The sequence below is a fragment of the Urocitellus parryii genome, chromosome 6 (genome assembly GCF_045843805.1).
Source record: "Urocitellus parryii isolate mUroPar1 chromosome 6, mUroPar1.hap1, whole genome shotgun sequence".
NCBI lineage: Eukaryota > Metazoa > Chordata > Mammalia > Rodentia > Sciuridae > Urocitellus > Urocitellus parryii.
In genome coordinates, this window is record NC_135536.1 from 6,524,282 (window position 1) to 6,546,244 (window position 21,963).

The window sequence follows — 21,963 nt, forward strand, 5'->3', positions numbered from 1 at the left end:
TTTTTAAAATATAATAATTTATTTATTTATTTTTATGTGGTGCTGAGGATTGAACCCAGGGCCTCACTCGTGCGAGGCAGGTGCTCTACCACTGAGCCAGCCCCAGCCCCCCTAATAGGCTTTTTAAAATCACAAAGTGACAAGCTGATTCTAAAATGTGTGTAATATTGTATAATGTCAAGGAACCCAAATACCAGTAGAACTTTTGCAAGTAACCAAACAGCTGGAGGAGTCACACTAGTCAGCTCCAAAGCTTACCCAAAGTCACAGTCCTGACCATGTGGAGGGGGCAGGGTCCACACAGGGGAGGGACAGAACCGAGGGTCTCAAAGACAAATCTTCATATTATGGTCAACTCACCTGTGACACAAAGGCCAAGACAATGCAATAGAGACAGATATTGCTGTCAACAGGCAGTGTAGGGACGAGGGACATCTGTGTGTAGAATGACACACTCTGACTCTTAGCTATCACAGTCCACGAGAAGCAACTCAGAATGGGCCCCACCTGAATGCATGGGCCAACTCAACACCTCTGAGAGAAAGCACAGGAGAAGGCTTCCCGACCCTGGGCACGACCCACTGGACTTCATCAAAACAACAACAATAACAACAACAAAAAACCACAAAACAACAACAACAACAACAACAACAAAAAACATTTGTGCTTCAAAAGACTCCACCAAGAAAATGGCAGGACTAGCCCAATGCTGGGGAAAATATTTATGAAGCCTTTATCAGGTAAAGAATTTACATGTAGAAGAAAGAACTCCTGCAACTCAATGGTAAGACAGACAACCTAATTTTAAATGGGTAAAAGACATGAATAGTTATTTCACCAAAGAAAATCTAGGAATCTCAAATGGGCACATAAAAAATTGCCCAATGTCCACAGTCACTTGGGAAAGGCCAATTAAAACCACAGCAAACACATCACTCCCTCAGAATGGCCACCACAAGAGACAGGCAGTACAGGGGTCGGGGAGGAGGTGGAGACCCCAGAGCCTTCGGACACTGCTGGAGGAACAGAGATTATAACTGCCACTGTGAAAAACAGCTGGACGGTGTCCTAGTGTGCTGAACACAAGTTCTCCATACAACCCACTGATGCAACTCCTAGGAACTTCCCCAAGAGAAATGAAAATATGCCTTCAAAAAGCCATATATACCTGAATATTCACAGAAGCATTATTCACAATAGTAGAAAGTGAGAAATAATCCAAACGTCCGTTATTCGGGACGTGGCATATCGTCAAAATGGAATGCTATACAGCAATTAAAAAGGAATTAACTATGGAGAACAATTTATATGGACAAAGAGAAGATCAGTAGTTGTCTTGAATGGGGCAGCAGGCAAAGATGAATGGCTCATAGGTACAGAGGGAACTTCTCAGGGGCATGAAAAGGTTTCAAAACTGAATTGTAGTGATGGTTGCAAAACCCTAAATGCACTAAGGATCACTGAGCTGTACACTGTGGTGGGTAAATAACAGTCTGTAAATTACACCTTGAGAAAGCTGTCAGACACAGCCCTCACCTTCTGGGGATGTATGCGACAGTTAACACATGAAACAATGTCATGGGAGGAAGGGTGGGAGCTGCGGAGGCTGGGCCCCGATAAGCCCTGGCCATCGTGGACCTGCATGGTGGGCACAGGAGTCACTAGGCTGTCCTGTTTAATGTGGACTAGGCTCAGAATTCTCCATGATGGTGAGCTAACACTCGTCAGCGCAGGAGGCCAGAGACCCCGCCCTCCTGTGTGGTGCAGGTGGCTCTGGGGAGGCCGAGGCGCTTTCCTCAGGGGCAGCTCTCACCTGGGGAGTAGCGCATCACAGACAGCTGCTCGTTGCCGTCCGTGTGGACAGTGACCAGGTCTTTTGTTTCTGTGTCAAACACAAACCACCTGTTAAAACAAGAGAAACAGAGAGGCAGTTTAGGGGGAAAGTCAATAAGGGCACGACGGTAGGGCAAGACCGTTAACAAGTGTCCATCAGAAGGGCTGGACACTCCGGGCGGCTCGGTAAGAAAGCTTATTCCCAGGTTTCATTCAGAGGAGTGTCCTCAGGATACCCACGAGCCTTCTCTGAAAAGGAAGAGCACACAGCGGCCTGGAAAGATTCAGTTCTCAGCGCTATGACGTGGTCTCTCAGTATTGTGCTTTGTCATTTACACACGAAATGAGAGAGAGCCCTGCACAGGAAGATGGCCAACACCTAGTGCTGCAGCCTGTGGTCAGAGGATGGCCAAGGACCGCCTGCTGAGCTCACCCAGAGCCTCACTTGAGCCAGCCGGGTGCAGGAGGAGGGGCTGGGCCAGCTGGGTCAAGTCTAGCTCTTCTGTGTGCTAGGGAGCAGCCAGAGTGGACGGAAGGACAGTAAGCCTGGAAGACAGCCGAAAGGACAGGCCTTGACTTGGACTTCTCCAGCCAGTTTCCAATGGAAACATGGAATTAGAGTTGGGGTCTCCTCTGCAGGCTCCGTGTTGAGTTGCGATGGACCTGGGAGTGGTTCCTACCCCCGGTAGGGACCCTGCACCCACTTCAGGGTTGCTGGACCTCAGGAAGACTGAACACTGAGGGGTGGCAGTGGGTGGGGCACCGGGCTGCGGGGCTGAAAGGCTGTGGGCTACCCGAGGCTGCAGTTTCAACCCTGGACACCACTGGCTGCTGTGTGCTGTGTGCTTGCCTTCCATTCAGCACTGACCACTGCCCGTCAGGACTGCCTGAAGTTTGGATGCTGCTTCTCAGCTTTGATTTCTGGCATCTTGAACAACTATGTATCTTTAACATGTTATTTAACCTTAACAGAGTCCAGAATGTAACAAATAGCAAGGCTGGGCTGATTGGAACGTGCCTTTGAAATGTCCTATCTAAAGGACAGCATCAGAGCATCTGGCCTGGGACCAGCAACAGGGAGGGGCAGACGGAGGGGCCACGTCCTCAAGCCCACACCGCCGCCTGTTCTGAGCATGCTCTCCCTCTGGTGCACGGGGAGGTGATGGCACTTGGTGGGAGCTCAGAGGGGGGCCTGCTGAGCTCCAGCCCCAGCTGCCTGGGAGAGTGAAACGGAAAGGGGGCCGAACCAGGGCGGCCGTGCAACCGCACTCTGATGACCTGTGAATGCTGTGGGACAGTCACTCTCTTTCTACCCTCCAGACAACAACGGCATCTAAGTGGTGCACTTCTCGAGGAGAAAGACTGGGAGGAAACCACCAAGTACTGAGTGAAACCACAGTAAGTGCATGTGGGCAGCCCGCCCCCGCCCACCCCGCCCGGCCCTGGGTCTTCCTTCCCGTTTCAGTTACCCACGGTCAACCTTGGTCTGAAAATATTAAATGGAAAATTCCAGAAATAAGCAGTTTTAAAGCATGTGCCATTCTGTGCGCGTCACCTGCCTCCCTTATCATCAGGCAGGCACTGTGTCACCTCACGTCATGGCAGCAGAGGGGGACACGGTGCAATTAGCTGTTTCTGCAGAGATGCACCCACCTAATTCGTGTTTGTTATAATTGCTCTGTTTTATTGTTGTGGTGAGGCTCTTCCTGTGCCTAACTTAGAGGTGCTGTCACGGGTTAGGACGCAGGGCAGGACGCTTCACCACGGCCCCCTTCAGCCCTGTGCGACAGAGCCAGGCAGGCAGTACCACCATGACCGACAGAGGAAACAAGTTCAGAGAGTTCATGTGACCAGCTCAAAGACACACACTGCCAAGCGGCAAAGCAGGGTTCCAACACAGACGTCGGAGGTGCTCGGTAGATGAACACTAGCAAACCTGAACAGGAGGCTCAGAATGGGCACTCTCAGAATTCTGAAAGTCCAGACCTCTGAACCTGGAGGCAGATTGGGGGAGACTCTGGGGAGGCCTGAGGACCGGGCATTTTTATAGGATTGAGGACCTATAGCTTTACAAAATGTCCCCTGCCTTAAGGGTTTGGACTGATTCTTGGTGAGTCACTGGGAGCTGAGAAGCCGCAGTTGGGAGCTGGCTGTGCGGGGTCTGGGGGCACACGCGCCTGACCTCGGCTCTGAGAGCACAGGCCGCCTGGGGTGGGCTTACCTCCCAGTCAGTGTTCCGACCGCGACCACAGACCCTGAAGGATGAAAACCAGAAGACTGAGCTGGATCCTAAAATATTTTAAAGGAAGTGTAAATTGATGGCAGATACAGCACCACAGCATGACACCCCCGTGCCCTGCCACCCCCACAAGCCCAGTGGCTCTATCTGAAAAGTCCTTTCTCTCCTCAGAGGAAGATGGCTTCCCCTGGATATGTGGCACACTTCTTCTTTTCTTTTCTTTTTTTTTTTTTTGTAAGTTTCTAAGTATCATAAATCTTTTTAAATTTTTTAATCAAGTTTTTATTTATATGACAGAGGAATGCATTACAATTGGCACATTTCAATAATACTAAAGTTTTATCCTTTCAGAATTTTTCCTTTTGCCTTATCCCCTTTCATATCTACAGTCATCAGATGAGAGACTAACAGGGAAATGCTCTTTTTTCTGAGCCCTAGTTTAGATGCCGGCCCCCGTGGCTGACCCCTATGCTCAGTGGTCACTTGGTCAAATAGTGAGCTGTCTGGAGATACAACCAGCTGACCCCTGCAAAGGGGCCAGGAGTGGATGTGGAGGGCACAGAGATGCGTGTGGATTAACTAGAGACTCCAGAGACTGGAAAGAAGCAGCGGCTTCTGGCTTTATCCTCTAGATGCCTCTTCCTCAGTGGGAGCTCAGGCCGCCACGACCCACACGTGGACCTCAGGTTTCCCTTGGCACTTTACCATTTACAAAAGCACTTTGGTGCAGGCCATTAATCTGAGCCTCTTGACAATTGTGAGATGAAGACACTGCAGTACAGAGAAGTGACGACTTCCTGTCCAGAGTCACAGGGCCAGTGGCCCAGGAGCTGACTTGCTGCAGGCTGGCTTCCAGCTCCGGCCCCTACCTTTACGAGTCAAGCTGAGTGGTGAAGGGGCAGGGAAGTGCAGGGACTGTCACTGCTTCCCGAGGCAGTCATGCTGATGAGACAGCGGGGAAGGCTGCCCTCTCTGAGCACCGCTGAGCCCCTCCGGCTCGTCCCTCCCATGCTCAGCAGCTGGCTACAGTGGTCAGCAACCCATCGAACCTTTCTCTGAAAGTCGAGAGAGGAGAGCCAGACCCAGCACCTGGGGGATGCCAGCCACTCTGCAAGGCATTAAAAAATATGCTGGGGCTGTGTATATCGTCAAGGGTGCAAGAACACAGGAGGTCCCTTCGACTCTCCACAGTGTGGTGCTGAGGACAGAGCCTGGGGTTGGCCAGTGGGGGTAAGTACTGGCCTGCAACTAATCCGTGACCTTGGCAAGTTATTTAACTTCACTAAACTTCAGTTTCCTAGTTGATGAAATCAGAGAGAAAAAAAATTTTCAACCTGCAGGGTGGCCGCAAGGATTAAGACAACATACATCCAGTGTCTGGCAGGCAAACAGCCAGTGCTCAAGAAATGCAGGCCTGTTTTATGTGTAGGGAAAGGTATGCAATCTGTGCTCCTTTTGCAAAGTTCACAGAGATGCTGACTTTAAAACTCATGCTTTATCTTTACCATCACACTGAGAACGTAGAGACGAATTGAACTGTTCTCAGTACACCTGTGAGCGCCTATCCAAGAGTCATGTCACAGACAGAATACGGCCTATGACATGCATCTCCAGCACTTGAGGCAATGAGAACACTGCGCCCAAGAACCCGTGAGCAACTCGACCTGCTAAGAGTTCAGGGGAACGTCAGCACTGCAGGACGAGAGCTGTCGGGGCACGTGAAGAGCAGCGCGACTCTGAAGAGCTCAGCGGGGGAGGCTGGCTTGCAAGAGAAAATGAGCAAGTTCCAGGTACATTTCTACCAGAAAGGTGGAAGTGTAGCACGCATGCTTACCTCTATGATTTTGTCCCAGACGGGCCGGTGGCCGACAGCGTCCCAGAGAGTGGCGTGCTTGTCATGCCCACAGGTCAAGAACTGAGGTTTGGAAGCATGGACGGCCAGCCCCCAGAGCTCATCAGTGTGACCCTGCAAAGAAGCAAAGGAGCTTCGAGACCCTGCAGTCTACAGCGGGGGCCTGCAGGGACGACGGCACGGGCCCCTTCAGTGCATCCCTCATTTGTCTCTCTGCCAAGGCCATTTCAGGGGGACACAGGAGTGACTGCCTCCTTCTGGAGCTTGCTTGAACGCTCAGCTAACCATACCTGAGTGATGGGTGTGAAGTCCCCTGACAGGGTGCCCTGCAGGACGAAGTTCCTAGTCGTGCCTATGAGGATGACCTCGCCCTTCCCCTCGGCCACCGTCCGGATTGGGCCAAACTGTTCAGGAATCTGCATTGGAAAGCATGGTGTGAAAAGATCTCAGATTTTATGAAATTGTCAGCTCAAGCATCCAAAGTCCTTGTTTATCCATCACCTGGGAAGGACTCAGCAGTTTTATATACATGTGCACACACGGAGAGAGGTTAGCCACCAAAGCCAGCTGTGGAGTGAACGACTGAAACCCAAACCTTACTTTTTTATTATTTATTTTTATTAATTTTTTCTGCAGTGCTGGGATTGAACCCAGGGCCTCGCACATGCTAGGCAGGCATGCTACTACTGTGCTCCATCCCTGGACACAAACCTTACTGCTAAAACTATAAACAGTTTAATATCTTCAAAGAATCAGCAAAAGTCAAGTTGTTTAAAAAAAGGGGTATTTTTTCTGACCCCCAAAATAATAAAGGGATATAATTGGTTAGTCTGCTCTTCACTTGTTATGACTTCTGTGGCAAGAGTTGATAAGGTCTGGAAAATAAGGACCAGTAAGAGTTGCTGTAACTTTGAAATGGCGACGTTGCTCTGTTTAGTTTTGAAATCCACTGTTCATACTGATGGACACCAGAAATTATCCAAATATTAAGAAAAGGATTCAAAACGCATTCACTGAGGCGATTTGCTATGACGAGTTGAATGAAGTTCTTGCCCTCCAGGAAGACAGGGTCTTTTGGCCCGGCAGGCCTAGCTCAGGGAGAGTGGCCCAGCTCAGGGAGAGTGGCCCGGCGCAGGGAGAGTGGCCCAGCTCAGGGAGAGTGGCCCGGCGCAGGGAGAGTGGCCCGGCTCAGGGAGCCTGGCCTAGCTCAGGGAGAGTGGCCCGGCGCAGGGAGAGTGGCCCGGCTCAGGGAGCCTGGCCTAGCTCAGGGAGAGTGGCCCGGCTCAGGGAGAGTGGCCCGGCTCAGGGAGCCTGGCCTAGCTCAGGGAGAGTGGCCCGGCGCAGGGAGAGTGGCCCGGCTCAGGGAGCCTGGCCCGGCTCAGGGAGAGTGGCCCGGCTCAGGGAGAGTGGCCCGGCTCAGGGAGAGTGGCCCGGCTCAGGGACAGTGGCCCGGCTCAGGGACAGTGGCCCGGCTCAGGGAGCCTGGCCCGGCTCAGGGAGAGTGGCCCGGCTCAGGGACAGTGGCCCGGCTCAGGGACAGTGGCCCGGCTCAGGGAGACTGGCCCGGCTCAGGGAGAGTGGCCCGGCTCAGGGACAGTGGCCCGGCTCAGGGAGCCTGGCCCGGCTCAGGGAGAGTGGCCCGGCTCAGGGAGCCTGGCCCGGCTCAGGGAGAGTGGCCCGGCTCAGGGAGAGTGGGCCAGCTCAGGGATAGTGGCCCGGATCAGGGAGAGTGGCCCACCCGCATACCCTTTCTCTATCTTCCCGGCAGGCCATTGGCCTGGGCTAGGGAAAAGGTGATGGCAACCCACACAAAGAGGAGTCAGATACCAACAATGGCGAGTTACCTCCAATGAGGCTTCGGTGCTTCCTTTGCTGTTATAATTTAACACAACTAGTAATCCAGCGCATGTTCACTCAAGTGCTGATGAAACCTTAGCATAAAAAGTTCTCAGACTAAAACTGCGCTCTGACTTAGAAGCTGGAACAGTGCTGCAGCATGACCCTCTACACTAGAGACGCAGAGCATCACCCGTTAGAGTGATGGCAATTTTCCCTTCTGTCTGCTCATAATTTCCTGGAACCCTGGGGGGAAAACTCTTGTGTGTAGAGGAATATTGAATTTCCTGCCTCTGGCTTCCAGGAAGGCAGGGTGGCTCCTAGGTAACCCGGAGATGAAGCAGGTCTCCAAAGCAGCCGGAGTGCTACAGAGCCTGTTGGCCCTGAGCTGAGAGCCATGCACAAAGTAGATACTCAATAAACCTAAGTGCAGAATGATAATATTGGCAAAGTAACAGGCTGGAAATTAGTAAAAGGCAGGAAAGACTTGAATGATAAATCAAAATGTGGGTTATAGTCCCCTGGAAAATTAAATTGGCCCTATTAGAAAAACACTGTAAATATGAAGTGTCCATTAGCCTCAAACTTTTATCAATTTAATTTTATTTTAGTTGTACTTAAATTGCCTCCACAATTGTAACAAAACACCTTGTTTCCATATAATTCCATCTAAACAATTTTTAAAGCTGTAAGTTAAGGATTCTAAACTAACAAGGAAATGAGTCAGAAAAACAGTTTAAGGTTAAAACAAGTCTGTAGCAGCCTGCCGACTCACCTCAGTTTTATGAAGTTTTTGATAGTTTCCATTCCAAGAAACGAGCTTGCGGTCTTTCCCTCCTCCGGACACCAGCGTGCCGTCTCTCAGCATGCAAAGCGCAAAAATGCCGCCCTCGTGGGCCCCTTGGACGGCGTGGCTTATGCGGTTGGTACCTAGACACGCAGGAAGCCCCTTTAGCGTGTTCACAGGCTTGCCTAGTCCATCCTCCAATCTCACTTCACTTGGGCTGAGAGGGTGAGGTGGTGAGTTCAACTCTACGAAGGACTCAATTTCTAGAAGCTCACAGTCTCCAGCGAGCCTCAGCGGACTCCTCTGTGGTCAGGGAAAGGTGCACGTTGTGGCTGGGAGCGTGGCCCGTGTTGGTGCCCACGCCTTCCCCCGAGTGAGCTGCCTGCTGGGCCAGGAGCCTGCTCCTTCCTCAGGTCGACCTTGGGGAACAGGCCACTGCTCCCCCACAGGACTGTTCCCAGGATTAAGCAAGCAGTGCCTCAAGCACCAGGAGCGGGGTGTCTACAAGTCACCTCGTTCCGAAGACCCACTGGGGGTCCCTCTCCACCTCACCCGACCTCAACTCTCTGATCCCTGAACTAGGGTGACATATTTTCCTGGCCGTGGTAAGTGTCCCCAAGTTGCCTGCCCTGAACTGAGCACATCTTTCCAGAGTGAATCTCTTGTCCCCAGCGACTTGCAGTAGCAGGGGCAGCAACAGGGATCTGGCTCTGGCTCCCCGAGAGCAGCTCACACACTGCTGGTTGTAGCAATTAAGAGACGTCTGCCCAAGGCTATGTGAACCAGGAAAGTTACCTAACTATTTTCTAACTATGCGGCCATTATAACTTCATTGCTATAGCTTGTTAACAGATCTCCTAATAACGTATTAATCCTTCACAGCACCTCGGTCCTGAAGACCCTTTAGGGTGGTACACTTAACTTACCACTCTCCAGCTTTCTTCCATTCCAGTTTTATGGTTTCAGGACACACACACACACACACACACACACACACACACACCCCCTGGAATTTAATAGTAACTCCATGGATCATATCAACAGACAGTTCTTATAGAAGTCATCCTTGAAGTCTTGCTTATTACCAAAGCATTGGCACTGTTACCTTTTCCCCATACTAAGATGTTGCCACTGGAATCTCCAGTAATGGTGTCACCGTTTTCAGAAAATGTCACGCAGAGGACAAACTTTGGCTTTTCCTGTTTCTGCAGAATGTAGTAAATACATACATAAGTGTATTGAATCAGGACAGTCTTTCCTGTGGTCTCTAGAGCTGGAGCCACAGCAATCCCCTCGGGGCGGCGTCGGCCTCTCCAGCACCCTGTGGCTTCCATTTTTATCCACCTTTACAGAACTATGCTGCTCCAAGAGGAGGAGAGACTCTGGGGCTCCAATGGCGGGGGAATCCTGAGGTTGCTCAGGGGTGTTGTCTGGACCACAGAATGAGAAGCAGAGCCCCACGCCAGAGCAAAGGACCCTCCAAACAGCCCCGGAGAAGGTCCCTGCGTGCTCTCCCGGCCCATAGAAGGCACACACGCCTCCGGCACCCTTCACAAGACGGCCGCCCCCACGCACCCTCTGGCCTGTGCCGTCCCAGCTCCTCTCCGGGGCCTGCTCCCCGCCCTGGTCACTGCGTGACCAGTGAGGCCCACAGGCACAGGGGGCTCCTGTCTGGATGAGGGGTCCTAGTGCATGATGTGCCACCACACCCCCAGGTGCAGTCCAGACTGAGACACCTCAGCGCCCCCCTAAAGCCCAGTTGATCACATGCACCTCCCAGGGGAAAACTAAACAAAAGACGTGACTTTACCTCAAATAATCCTTGCTTCTTATTAAGGGAGTTTCCTTCAAGTGTCCAAAAGTAGAGGTGTGATTTTCCACATGTGACTATGACATTGGTGTCCGTGGGGTGGAAGTCCGCAGCAAACACAGCTTCATTAGAACACTTGAGGGGAAACAGGGCAATCAGACGCCTGGAATCTCCTAAGACCATTTTCTCTTAAGAAAATAAATCTGAACTACCAATAAACAACTCATTCCAGCCAAGCACGATGCCTTTTGAGTTTCCCAAGGAATTCACCCTGTAGGAAGTGGTACTGGCCACGCGCCTTGACCACCCCCTTGCCTGAGCCCGCTGGCTGTGAGCCCTGAGGATGGGGAGCTCAGGGCAGCGAACCACACAGGGCAGGAGGGCTGCAGTGCCCATGCTGATCTCCCAGGCCAGGCGCATGGCAAGGTGCTGAGCTCTAGGCCTCATCCCCACCCGCAGGGGGAACTCCAGAGAAGGGTGGGAATCTGGGTTCCCATAGCCCCACTGTCCTGGCTGCCCTGACCCCTGCCCCGTCAGGGTGGCTCTGGGTCCTGTTCCTGGGCCTCTGCCTGAGGCTCAGTCTGGGGTCCACTGTGCTGGGTCTGGGTCTTTGGTCTCAACTGCTCTCCTGGCCTCTAGGACTGCACTCGGTCTGCTAAACCTGGCCTTGCCGGGAATTCAGTTACATGTCCTTGAACCTGGATGAAAACTTGCTGCCAATCACTTCCCACCTAGCAACATGGCAAGGACACCCAGAATTCCTGACGAGACATTGGACGGCAGGGCTCCAGCGTGACAGGAAGCACGCCTGACCAGAGCACCGGATCTGCCTCCCAGACACACAAGAGATGGCTGGGTGTGAAAGGTCAGTGGAGTGACCCCAGTGTCAGGAGAGTAAGGTATCCAGCGGTCCTCCTGGTGTGAGACCAGTAACGCTGTCTGGTGGTGTCTCTAATGTTAGGTGAGTTCGGTTATCTAAGGTTAACAGATGCCAAGATGAGAAATCCAAAGTCAGTTCTATAAAAATAGAAACCCAATGATGATCTCAACAGGATGAAAACATAAGGAGCTTCAGGAACATTAATTTGACATTTTGGGTAAAATGGATTCAAGGCAGTGAAAGAGGGCCAGAGTGGACCACTGCAGGGAGAACCCCAGGAGGGATCTGATGGGCCTCCAGTCCCCCCAGAGTCTGCTCAGCTTGGGAGGTGCCCGGGCTGGGGCAGTGTCTGGAGCTCGGGTGCTGGCTGCCTCACCTGGCAGCAGAGGCTGCCGCAGCTCCCTCACTAGGGAGTGAAACAAAAAGTGAACAAAGACATCACTGTGACAGCATTCAGGATCAGGTCCTGCCAGGGGACGGGTGGGGCCACAAGACCTCAAGGGAAAGGAGCCACACTGGGGCAGGGTGGGGCAGGGGCAGCTGGGAGCCGCTGAGGGGCTGAGGTTGTGCCAGGGCCTGCGTGGGGAGTCGCGCTGGGGCTTGAGTGAGACCTTCGCGTCGGCCAGCCGCTCTTCTTTCTGCCAGTCCCACAGGGACAGTACGTGGTCATTGGAGTCGTCCACAGCACAGAGGTTGCTTCCTCCGTTCTGGAAGAGAAAGCCGTTCATAGCAAGACCTCATTGAGAGTAAACTGGGATGCACACGATTTGCTTTTCATAGAAACTGCTACTCTAGTCAGCGGTTATTCACCTGCTGCTTCTGGGACCCGTATCCCTGGCAGACGGGGCGCGCAGTGAGCCTGGGCTCCCGAGGGGCAGAGTGGGAGGGCCGCGGTCAGAGGCAGCTCCCCATCCCAGGCTCTAGGAAACTCTGCCCAGAGGGCTCAGGGCAGCTCCCGGAGGAGAGAGTGCCCTTGGCGGCAGGGCCTGGGTCTGTCTCAGCTGTGGCTGTGAACATGTGTGTGGGCACGTGTGTGCATGTGTGTGAGCTGGATGAAGAAGTGTGGATCGGCCGGGCCAGCACACCCTGAGGGAGCCGGGAGGCCTGGAGGCCCCTTCCAACCTGTTTGCACAGGCCACGGGGCCAGTGGAAGCCACCTGCCAAGGCAGCAGGTGACGTTCAAGGCAGAGCAGGAAGGCTGCCTCGAAGAACATGAGGACAATATGGGGGTGGTGGCTGTTTCCTTTACCACGCCCACGTGGCTGAAGCGTACGACTGGAAGAGTGTCCCTGATGAGGGGACCTGGGAAGCCAGAAGGTCCCAGAGTGCGAATCTGTACCTGCACAGGCAGTAAGCCCCCCACTCCAGCCTGGGGGCTCCCCCTGAGGCCCGAGGCCACAACACCACGGCTTCATACTTACAGATTTTGAGAATGCAATGCAGGTGACAGCTCGGTCAAAGAAGCCTATCCCGATGACGTGCAGCGTGTTCAATGTCACAGAATCCCAGATGCGCACATGAGGGGGCAGTTGCTGTTATGAACAAATGATGCCATCAGTCCCGTCGACTGACCTGTCCCTCCTCACCTGGAAGCTACACGATCACCCGGGAAGCAACTGCGATTTTGTCAAAAACCAAAGATTTTTTCCCCTGCATTTGAGGAGCTGCCTCTGAATGAGACAAGACATCCCAGTGGCCACAGGGGGCCTGGGCTCCGTGGCCAGCTCAACACTAGAAGTCCACCGAGTTTTAAAACCTGACTTGGCAGCTCTTGACAACCATACCAAGGACCTGACCGTACAATGTGCCTATCTGGGTATGTCGTAACTTTAGCAATGGAAAAGGATAAGGAAAGGGGCATCGCATATGAGGGTTATTTTTATTTTTAATAGGGTCTCACCGTGTTGACTAGGCTCAAACTCCTCCTGCTTCAGCCTCCAAAGTAGCTGGGGCTGCAGGCCCCCACTTTCTCCTGGCTCAGGGTTCTCCTTTTAAAGTCCATTCGGTTGCTAAGGCACAAGTATGTCTAAGTTCATCCAAATGGTCACCGCCAAATAGTGATAGTTTGACATGCCTGGGCTCAACAGGAGCAAATCAGGCTATTGATTATGCATAAATAAAACTTAGGGTTGTCATAACTCGCTCAAAACCCTCTCAACTGTGACCGGGGTTATTTATCCTAACCTCTCTCTTCCGTATAGAAGAAAACATTGTAGAACAACCTGCTGATTTGTTACCAAGACAGGGCACTGTCTCTGGTGGTCAGAGGCATTAGGTGAACCAGGTTCTGGTCTGGCCTTATCTCTGAGTAGTTGGGTGTCTGTACGGTCCTCCAGGGTAAACTGGATGAGCTCAGGGAACCACAGCATTTTCTCAGGTTCTAAAAGTTCTGACTCAATTTCAATGCCAGAACTGAAATACAACATCAAGCCACCAGAGGGCAGAACAAAGGGTCACTACTCATTTCAAAGAAATTTTCAAGGCTGTGTAAAACAAGAAAAGATGAGCGCCTGTTCCATTTATGTGAATTTGCATAACTGGAGTCTGATTTCCACTATCCCTATTAATTCTTTTCAAGTGTAGAGTTTTAATGGAAAACAGCACACAGTTAATGTTTAAAATTCAATGTTATTAAAATGTTTCCTAGAATACAGTCACATTCATTCTTTCTGAGAGAAAACTCATTGATAAGAACAGAAGTACTGAATGTGGTTATTTTAGTAACAGGTCACACAAATATGAGCCTCATTTGTGATACCTCTGTGAACAAGGTATCACAGGCCACAGGAGTTTTTAGTAAGACATGACAGTCACCAGATGGAAACACTGTCATTCTCTATTAACTCGCGCTGGCTTTCTCTCACTGACCTGCCTAACCCACACCCAAGGGACTGTTCATTATGGCTTTAACCTTACACATCAAACAGGCACCTGCAATTTCAAAGCTTATCGTGTGTGCAAGTAGGTATGTTCAGAATTGTGAAGTCTTAGGCAAGAACACGCTGCTTTTTAAGTCCACGGCGAGACCGTGAGTGGCAGTCAGCAATCTTGGTGAGGGAGTCAGGTGTTCAGATGCCACACCTGCACCCAAGTGGGGGGCACCATCGGCAGTGTTTTCAGGAAATAATAGTAAGAACAGATAGTACAACTTACCTTTCCATCCTTAGACGTGCCTGCGACTTGTCCTGTTGCTATAGTGATCCTATCGGGGTGAACTGCTAGGCTGAAAAGAGGATATTTATAAGACACCTGCCCTTAAAGGCAGGCCTTGCTCTTCCCTGGCCAAGTGCAACCTAGTCAAACATTTAAACATAGGAAACACAAGGCCTGGACTTCTTAGAAGGCACAATGAGCCCCCCAACCCCAACCTCCGTGCACAGTGAGTGCCCACTTCATTTCATCTTCAGTCTCGAATTTCTCCTGGAGAACTTTCAAACTCAAGGCAAAAGCATCCTTTGCTGGGAAAATAACCATTTTAACCTGCGAACCACTTAATCAGCCTCCACCCTTTGTTAAGAAGTCACTGGAGAATGTTAAATAGGAAAGGCACCTCATCTTTGCCAATGGGATTTTTTTTTCATTGACCAGGACAAACACACATATATGCTACATGTATTCATTCATCCAAACTTCCAGGAATGATATTCTTACCAAAAGCTGTAGACAAATTGGGAAAGGGTAGACTAGCCATAAACACGAGGCAAATAGCCATTATGTGCAACGTGTTAAGAAGCCGTGTGGGCAGGCCTGCAGGGCCATTGCCTGAGGTCACTGGCTGGTTAGACTCTGTGCCCGAGGATGGACAGCTAGACCTGGAGGGGGGCGGCAGGCCAGGTGCTAGCAGTGAACATGCCCAGAGCAGAGCTCGGCTGGAGCCTGCTGTGGTTCCCCTCCTTCCCTGGGGCTCACATCCCAACACTGACCTTCCTGCTAATGCCACCTCCAGCTCTTGAGGACTCACCACTTCACGTCGTCATTATGGCCCGAGTAGTGCCTCTGCAGCTGCTCCTCCACGTTGTACAGCACCACCACGGAGGCGATGAAATACACCGTCTCCCCTGTCGGCAGCAGGTACAGGTTGTTCCGACAGTCTCGCCCCCGGTACCCGTAGCTGGGTGTGCGTCAAGGTAAACATGGCTTCCCTTTGAGAGCAGGCACATCAGCAACTTTATGATCCAAACAGGGTATCCTGAAAACCCTCACAGTCCAGTATGTGGCTGCATCAAGTTGGGCACGGTCACTGATGCAATGTGAATGCAAATTTTTAATAATACAAAAATTAGTTCTATTTTATCGAGTCAATTATGAGGCTAGGAACTGAATCTTTTACTAAAAAAAAAGACCTTAAAAACATGATAAATGTATTCATAAAAAGGTACAAATCATACACACACACACACACACACACATACATACACCCATGCATACACAAAATGTTTAGGTCTTCCTGGCCCCAGCTCTTTAGGGATAATTATCCTTGTTAAAATTTTGACACATGTACTTTTAAACCTTGAAAACTGGGGCTGGGGCTGGGGCTCAGCAGTAGCGTATTTGCCTAGCATGTGTGAGGCACTGGGTTAGATTCTTGGCACCACATATAAATACATAAATAAAATAAAGGTCTATCAACAACTAAAAAAAATATTTAAAAAAATAACCTTGAAAACTATTTTGAGTGTAAAACCTCACTTGAACTTGGCTGTAAAAATAGCCTGGCAAAAAAAATACCATTTATTTGAAGCAAATTTTACTGTTTTACATCTTCTGAAATATGAATAAGAAGTGGACTGGATAAAGGTGTTTTGAATTAACCACTTAATACACCACTATTGACTTAGAGAAGAGATGGATCTCTTCAATGACATGGGACAAGACAGATTCCAAATGGGGGCAGCCAAACGCTTATAACATGTGAATCTAAAACAACAACAAAATTTCTTTTCAGGAGAAATCTGGGTACAGATGATAAAGTAGGATTTCCTAATCTGAAACAGCCATTGTTCTCAATGAAGTCACCACACCTTCAGTTTCAGCCAGGGGCTCACGATTTGTCCCAGGGCTTGGCAGAGAACAGGTGACAGATAAGCATTTGCTGGAGGTGGCGGAGGGCTTTTCCTCTCTGCAGCCTGAGAGGAGCGAGGCAGCCTTCCTCTAGAGTGAGAGATGAGTGGCTGAATCAGGGAGAGAAGAAAGCCAGCGCGCTCCTCGTCCCTGGCTGTGTCCCTGGAAGCACACTTTTCCAAACTTCACAGAGTTCCATTCCAAGAACGTTAGTTAGAGGGCAGGGTCAGACAGTGGCACCCTAGACCTTGGTGGGAGACCACCCTTTTTAAAGAAAGCTGTTTGCATTCCTGCTGCGCCCGGCTCTAAGAAGCCTCGGGGTTCACTCCATTCATGTGCAGGTGTGCTTAGTCTTCCACGTCTCCTCAGCCCTCGGTATTGGCCTTGAACTTGGGCTCCTCACACTGGCCGCGTTCCCACTTGGCTGAGGGGGAGTGCAGGTCCTTCTCCTGGGGACCCCCTGGGTTTGGGTCTAAACTGTGTTGCCAGCGTGGTGCTGCCAGCGTGGTGCTGCCAGCGTGGTGCCACCAGCGTGGTGCTGCCAGCGTGGTCTGGTCATTTTGGACAGCCCCACTTTCTCATTCATGAGCTCTGTATTTTCTGGCATTTCTGTGGCTGTTTCCTGGTGAATTCTCAGAGCTCCTGGCCTTTCCACAGTCCTCGCAGGGTTTACCAAAGACGTGACAGCTGCTGTGAAGAGTGACCAGCTCCTTCATTCTCACCAGAATCCAGATTCTCTCTGTTTTTAAGCATTTTCACTAAGCTTGTTTCTTGATGTGTTGTTTTTAACTAACCAAAGTTAGCTTTTTTTGGAAAGACTGAAATTCGGGCCATCAACTAATGATCCATCTTCCTGCCTCCCCCAAATACATTCATACCCTCATGTAGCCTTTTAATATTTTCAAGAAAACAATGTCAATGTATTGGAGCAAGAACCACAAACCACGAGTCAGTTCACCCCCACATTAACAGCTCCTCTAGAGGATGTTAGGATGCTGTCCTGGGTCGTGACGTAGGCCACGTTTGTAAAATTGATCTTTTAAAAAGTGAGAGTAAAATATTTTTTCAAAAACTCAAGAGGACTTACATTCTGTGAAATTTTGCAACTAGACTTCAAGCACTCATGGCTGCTCACCCGGTGTGAGACCTAGTCAATGAGCAAAGGATACACCCATTCCAGTTTCAGCCTCTTGGTGGGGAGTTCAGCTTTTGCTTCCAAATTGTAAGCGTCCACTTGATCTTTGGGCATGTACATGGTAACAGGGCGTCCGCGAAGAAACATTTTCACATATCCTTCCTCTACAAAAAGAACAAAGATGTCAGTAAGAACCCCCAGTGCCCGGCGCACCTGAAAACAAATGTCATATTCTCTCTAGCTTGTCACTGCAGAAGTGAAAACGTCACCCTATATCATTTCTAATCACTATCCCAGGGAAAAATAGCTGACACAGAAAATTAAATGGCTGGAAATAAATTTTTTTTTTTGATATTCTGCTTACTTAGGTACGTGTGCGTCATGTATCTAATATGCACAAAATCCTAAGAGGCAGAAAGGACGAGATGCTGACAGCTATTGGGGCAACTTCAGGGTTCACACCTCTCTCTCCAGGAGGGGAAAGGAGCCATACCAACACCGCAACACAAGGACCCACCTAATTTCCTACTGAGTTCAATGTGTGTAAATCCCAATGTATCAATATTTAAGTTGGTTTGCTATATCAAAGTATAAAAACAAGCCTTCCTCTATCTTTCACATGGACAGATTCTTTCAAGTGTGAAGCACACAGAATCAGCAGGAGGAGCGCATGCAAGGTGACTTGATAAGGGAAATGCTCCAGGAGATGCTGGAAAACAGAATATCCACGAGAGGGAGACCAGGAGGCAGAACTTTCTAGAGTGAATATTTCTATTAAAATAACTTGATATTTTAAAAATTTATAGGGGTAAAGTGAAAACCTGGGGCAACCTCTGGTCCATAAACAAGCCAGCATGGGGTGTTCTGTCTAGATTTCCAGGACACAGCAGGAGCAGAGGAGGTGTTCCCTGAGCTTTTGATGAATTCAGCTCAGAGTCAGCGAGGCTCCACTGCACACAAGGGACCCAGGCTTAATGACATTTAAACCAGGCCATTGGAACCAGCGCTGTCTGTCCATAACCCAACAGAAAACCATTCGCAGAGAGGAAACTGGTAAGGAACATCATGGAGTAATTACAGTACTGTGAGTGCCACAATCACGAATTAGTTTCGTAAGTCTTATTCCTCAGGATTTTCAAACAATGCCACATGCAATATTATTCAAAAACGAAGAGGCCCTGATCTATGTTATTGTGTGCATGTGCTCTAGAGTCTAAAGGCATGCGTGTGATGATCTCCACTCTGTGTGCTCAGCTTGACTCTAAGTAAGAGCTTCGAACGTGCCCACCCTGCACAGGCTGAGCCTGCGCTCCACCAATCCTCCTGTTAGAATGCTCCCCACACCGGCTGGGCTGTGGCTCAGTGGTAGAGCACTTGCCTGGCATGCATAAGGCACTGGGTTCAATCCCCAGCACCACGTAAGAAAGTTAAATACATAAAATAAAGGTATTGTGTCCATCTACAACTAAAAATTAAAGAAAAAAAGAATGCTCCCCACGTGGCTGCTGCTGCCCTCCCTGTGCTGGGAGCTGCCCATCTGAGGCCATGCCATTCAAGGCTCTCTCATGGCCCCCGGGGTCGTCATCTATATTGCCACCAAACCCATCCTGGGCCAAGCTGGATGTCACCTGGCACTTCCTCCATGCAGTCCTGTGCCTGCCATCTTGTGTGTGCGGTGCTGGGCATGGAGCCCAGGCCCGCCGCAGGCCAGGCCAGTGCTCTGCCACTGAGCCACATCTCAGCCCTCTGCCTGCCCTCTGCCTGCCCTCTGACTTGCCGGACCAGGCAGGTCTAACAGCCCTACTGGGTGCCACCTTACCCAAGGTCCTGGCCACACTGCCACAGGGACTTTCCTGTCTGGCCACACATCTGCTGCCTTATGCCCCATCCGCTGCTGAGCTCCTCTCGAGCCCGAGTCCCACCCAAACCTCAGCTCCCCACACTGAGTGGTGACCACGGGTGGGGGCTCTCAATGCCCAGCAGCCAACGCTAGTGGGAAGGGAAGCAGGGGTGATGGCATTAAAGTCAAGCAAAAAGTGACTCCGCTGGCTCTCTAGGCTGTGAATGATCTGCCTGTACACTCACAGGACACGGCTGACACAGGGCCACCGAGAGCACGCGGTCCACCTATGTGAAGCCTACAGTGTGAGCTGTCGTCACATGCTGGCCCAGCACTGGTGGCCCAGGTGTGGCTATTTGTACAGTGGCCCAGATGTCCAATGTCTAAAGCCAAAATGCAGCGAGGGAAAGCAATGCTTTTCTCAGGCTTGTTAGGATGACCACGTGCAATCACAACCTGGCAGGCACGAGTGGGCAGAGGCCAGCAGCAGTGCGGGGTCTGTGCCAAACAGTGGGACATCCAGGGCTGCCCTATAGCTCTCTTCAGGTTGATGGAGACTTTAAGAATTCCTATAATCAACCAATAATCAGGCAAGATCCAAATCATAGCTGCTTATTAAAGGCCACCCGAGGAAATGCTCAGGGATGCTTTCACGAGAAATGAACGGGGTGTTTGCGTCGCAGAAGCGTTTTCATACAAGGAGGGTCTGCCTGTATGAAAGCGGTCTCTGGAGCCGGGGTAGCAGCCTTGCTCAGAGAGCTATGGGCTCGGAGTGCTGCCTACCTTTGCAGTGCGTCACCCGGCGCTTCCCTTGTGATTTCGGAGACAGAGACTGAAGGGCTAGATAAAGAGACGTGGGTGCTGCAAGTGTGGCCGGCCTGCCTGCGGGGGCGCTGGCTAACTAGCTTGCAGGAGCTGCCCTGCCTCCCGCGGGCCATCGGGACATTTCGGGGGCTCTGACAAGGCGCTTGAGGTGTGGGCCTGAGAGTTTGGGCAGTCACCTTCTCAGTGAGTAACCTCCTGCTTCCTGAGAATGGAATGAGACTAGAGCTCGTGCTGAGGGACACAAAGCTGCCTTCTGGGTTTTAATTTAGAATTTGAGGGGGAAAAACTGGAAACATTAACATTACATGAACTTAACCAGTTACACACCTGAAAAATTTGTCTTGCATTTTAAATACACTTTAAAGTAAGACTAAAATGCTAAAAGCCCCAGCATTTACCTTATTACAAAGTGTGCTTTAAAAAGACACATGGAAAGGTACACATGAACTATTAGTTTGCAGTTTAGGAAACCATAGGCAGAAAAATTAAGGCTACTTTTAGACAAAGTTACAGAACTCAACGCACCAGAAACCTTCTCTGGGAGAGAATGCGCATGTGGACAGAAGCCCAGTTAGTAAGGGAAAATGAAAGGCCAGAAGTCTTTGCCCTAGAGGTTCTAATGCACATACGCGGTGGCACACCACTCTGAGCTCTTTCCTGGCGTGTCTTAGATGGGTTTTAGAGCGGGCAGGTGAGGGTCCGGCCCTGTGACTGCTGGATGACGATCCTGCTGTTCTCTGAGCCGCGTGACCCTACACCAGGCTGCCCGTTACCACTCGTCCCCAAATACCAGGACCGCCTGACCCCGAGACAGCTACTGCTTATCTGCCCCTCGGTCAAGATCCACATTACAGCCACTTATTAAGGCCGTCCAAGGGAGGGAGGGAGGGACACCCATACAAAAATTAAATCAGACTTACCTGCACTGAACACGGGCTCCCTGGGTTTGCTGTGGAAAGAAACCAAAAACATCTTTTAAAAGGAGCCTGGGTGTTTGGTCTTGTTCCCTGACCCACCCTCAGCCCACGGTGCACGGGTGGACCTCGGGAAAGCCATGCAATGACGTGCGTTAATAAGAACAGCAAAACAGCGTGGTCGCAAACGGAACACAGGTAACAAAATGTCCAAAACTAGGTACAAGATGTTGGAACCGTCTGTCACCAAGCTGTGCTACTCCTGAGAGGAGGGGAACATTCAAGGACGGCTCTATTGAATGTGTGAAATGGCTTCTCTTCTCCACGCTCTTCCGACAGACCTAAAGACCTGATTTAAAGTACAACTTCCTGATGAGAGACCTGTGGGTGTGCTCTTCTCCTGGGCAGATGATCCTCCTGAGGAAGACAGGAGGGAGGCCAGAGGCACGTCATGTGAGAAGTGGGGGAACTGACCCCGGCCGCCCAGCTACCCCACCCAGCAGGCTGAACCCACCTGTGCCTGCACCTGCGGACCAAGTCTCTCAGGGGCTGGAGGGGCGGGCCTCTGAAGGACCAACGTCACTTGCAGGGCTAGAGTTCCACCAGAAAACTTCCACTACAGACCCTCGGACACCACAGCAGTGGGGCCACTGCTCAGGCCCCGACAGGTCAGCCACTGGCAGGGACAGTACTACCTCCACTCCAGACAAGGTCGGGGTGCTGCTGTGGTCTCCATGGTGATGGTGTCGGGACTCTTTAAGGGACAGTGAGATCATGAGGGCACCACCCTCATGAATGGATTCTTGTCTCTCAAGAGCCTGGATTAAGTGTCCCAGAGTGAGCCAGGGCTCTCAGGACTGGGCCAGTTACCTCAAAAGAGGGCTATTACGAAGCAAGGTCACCCAGGGTCTGGGCCTCTTCTGTGCATGCTCCCACCATGGATGTGGCAGA

General features: G+C 50.9%; 1 protein-coding gene across 6 annotated transcripts in view; it reads right to left on the reverse strand.

Annotated features, from left to right (window-relative positions):
* Positions 1-21,963, reverse strand: part of Eml1 (EMAP like 1) — a 166,192-nt gene that overhangs the window by 12,597 nt on the left and 131,632 nt on the right. For 4 of the 6 annotated variants that reach the window (XM_077799411.1, XM_077799412.1, XM_077799410.1 and 1 more), the window contains exons 5-18: positions 21,019-21,047; positions 20,057-20,113; positions 17,468-17,597; positions 15,199-15,348; positions 14,391-14,460; positions 12,659-12,769; positions 11,849-11,944; positions 10,358-10,492; positions 9,653-9,752; positions 8,536-8,690; positions 6,215-6,340; positions 5,907-6,038; positions 4,055-4,122; positions 1,814-1,902 (exon numbers count right to left, since the gene is read on the reverse strand). In XM_077799411.1, coding sequence (XP_077655537.1) covers positions 1,814-1,902; positions 4,055-4,122; positions 5,907-6,038; positions 6,215-6,340; positions 8,536-8,690; positions 9,653-9,752; positions 10,358-10,492; positions 11,849-11,944; positions 12,659-12,769; positions 14,391-14,460; positions 15,199-15,348; positions 17,468-17,597; positions 20,057-20,113; positions 21,019-21,047 — 1,448 coding nt within the window. The remainder of the gene's footprint in view (positions 1-1,813; positions 1,903-4,054; positions 4,123-5,906; positions 6,039-6,214; positions 6,341-8,535; positions 8,691-9,652; positions 9,753-10,357; positions 10,493-11,848; positions 11,945-12,658; positions 12,770-14,390; positions 14,461-15,198; positions 15,349-17,467; positions 17,598-20,056; positions 20,114-21,018; positions 21,048-21,963) is intronic. The other 2 variants (XM_077799415.1, XM_077799413.1) reach the window with 1 other exon arrangement.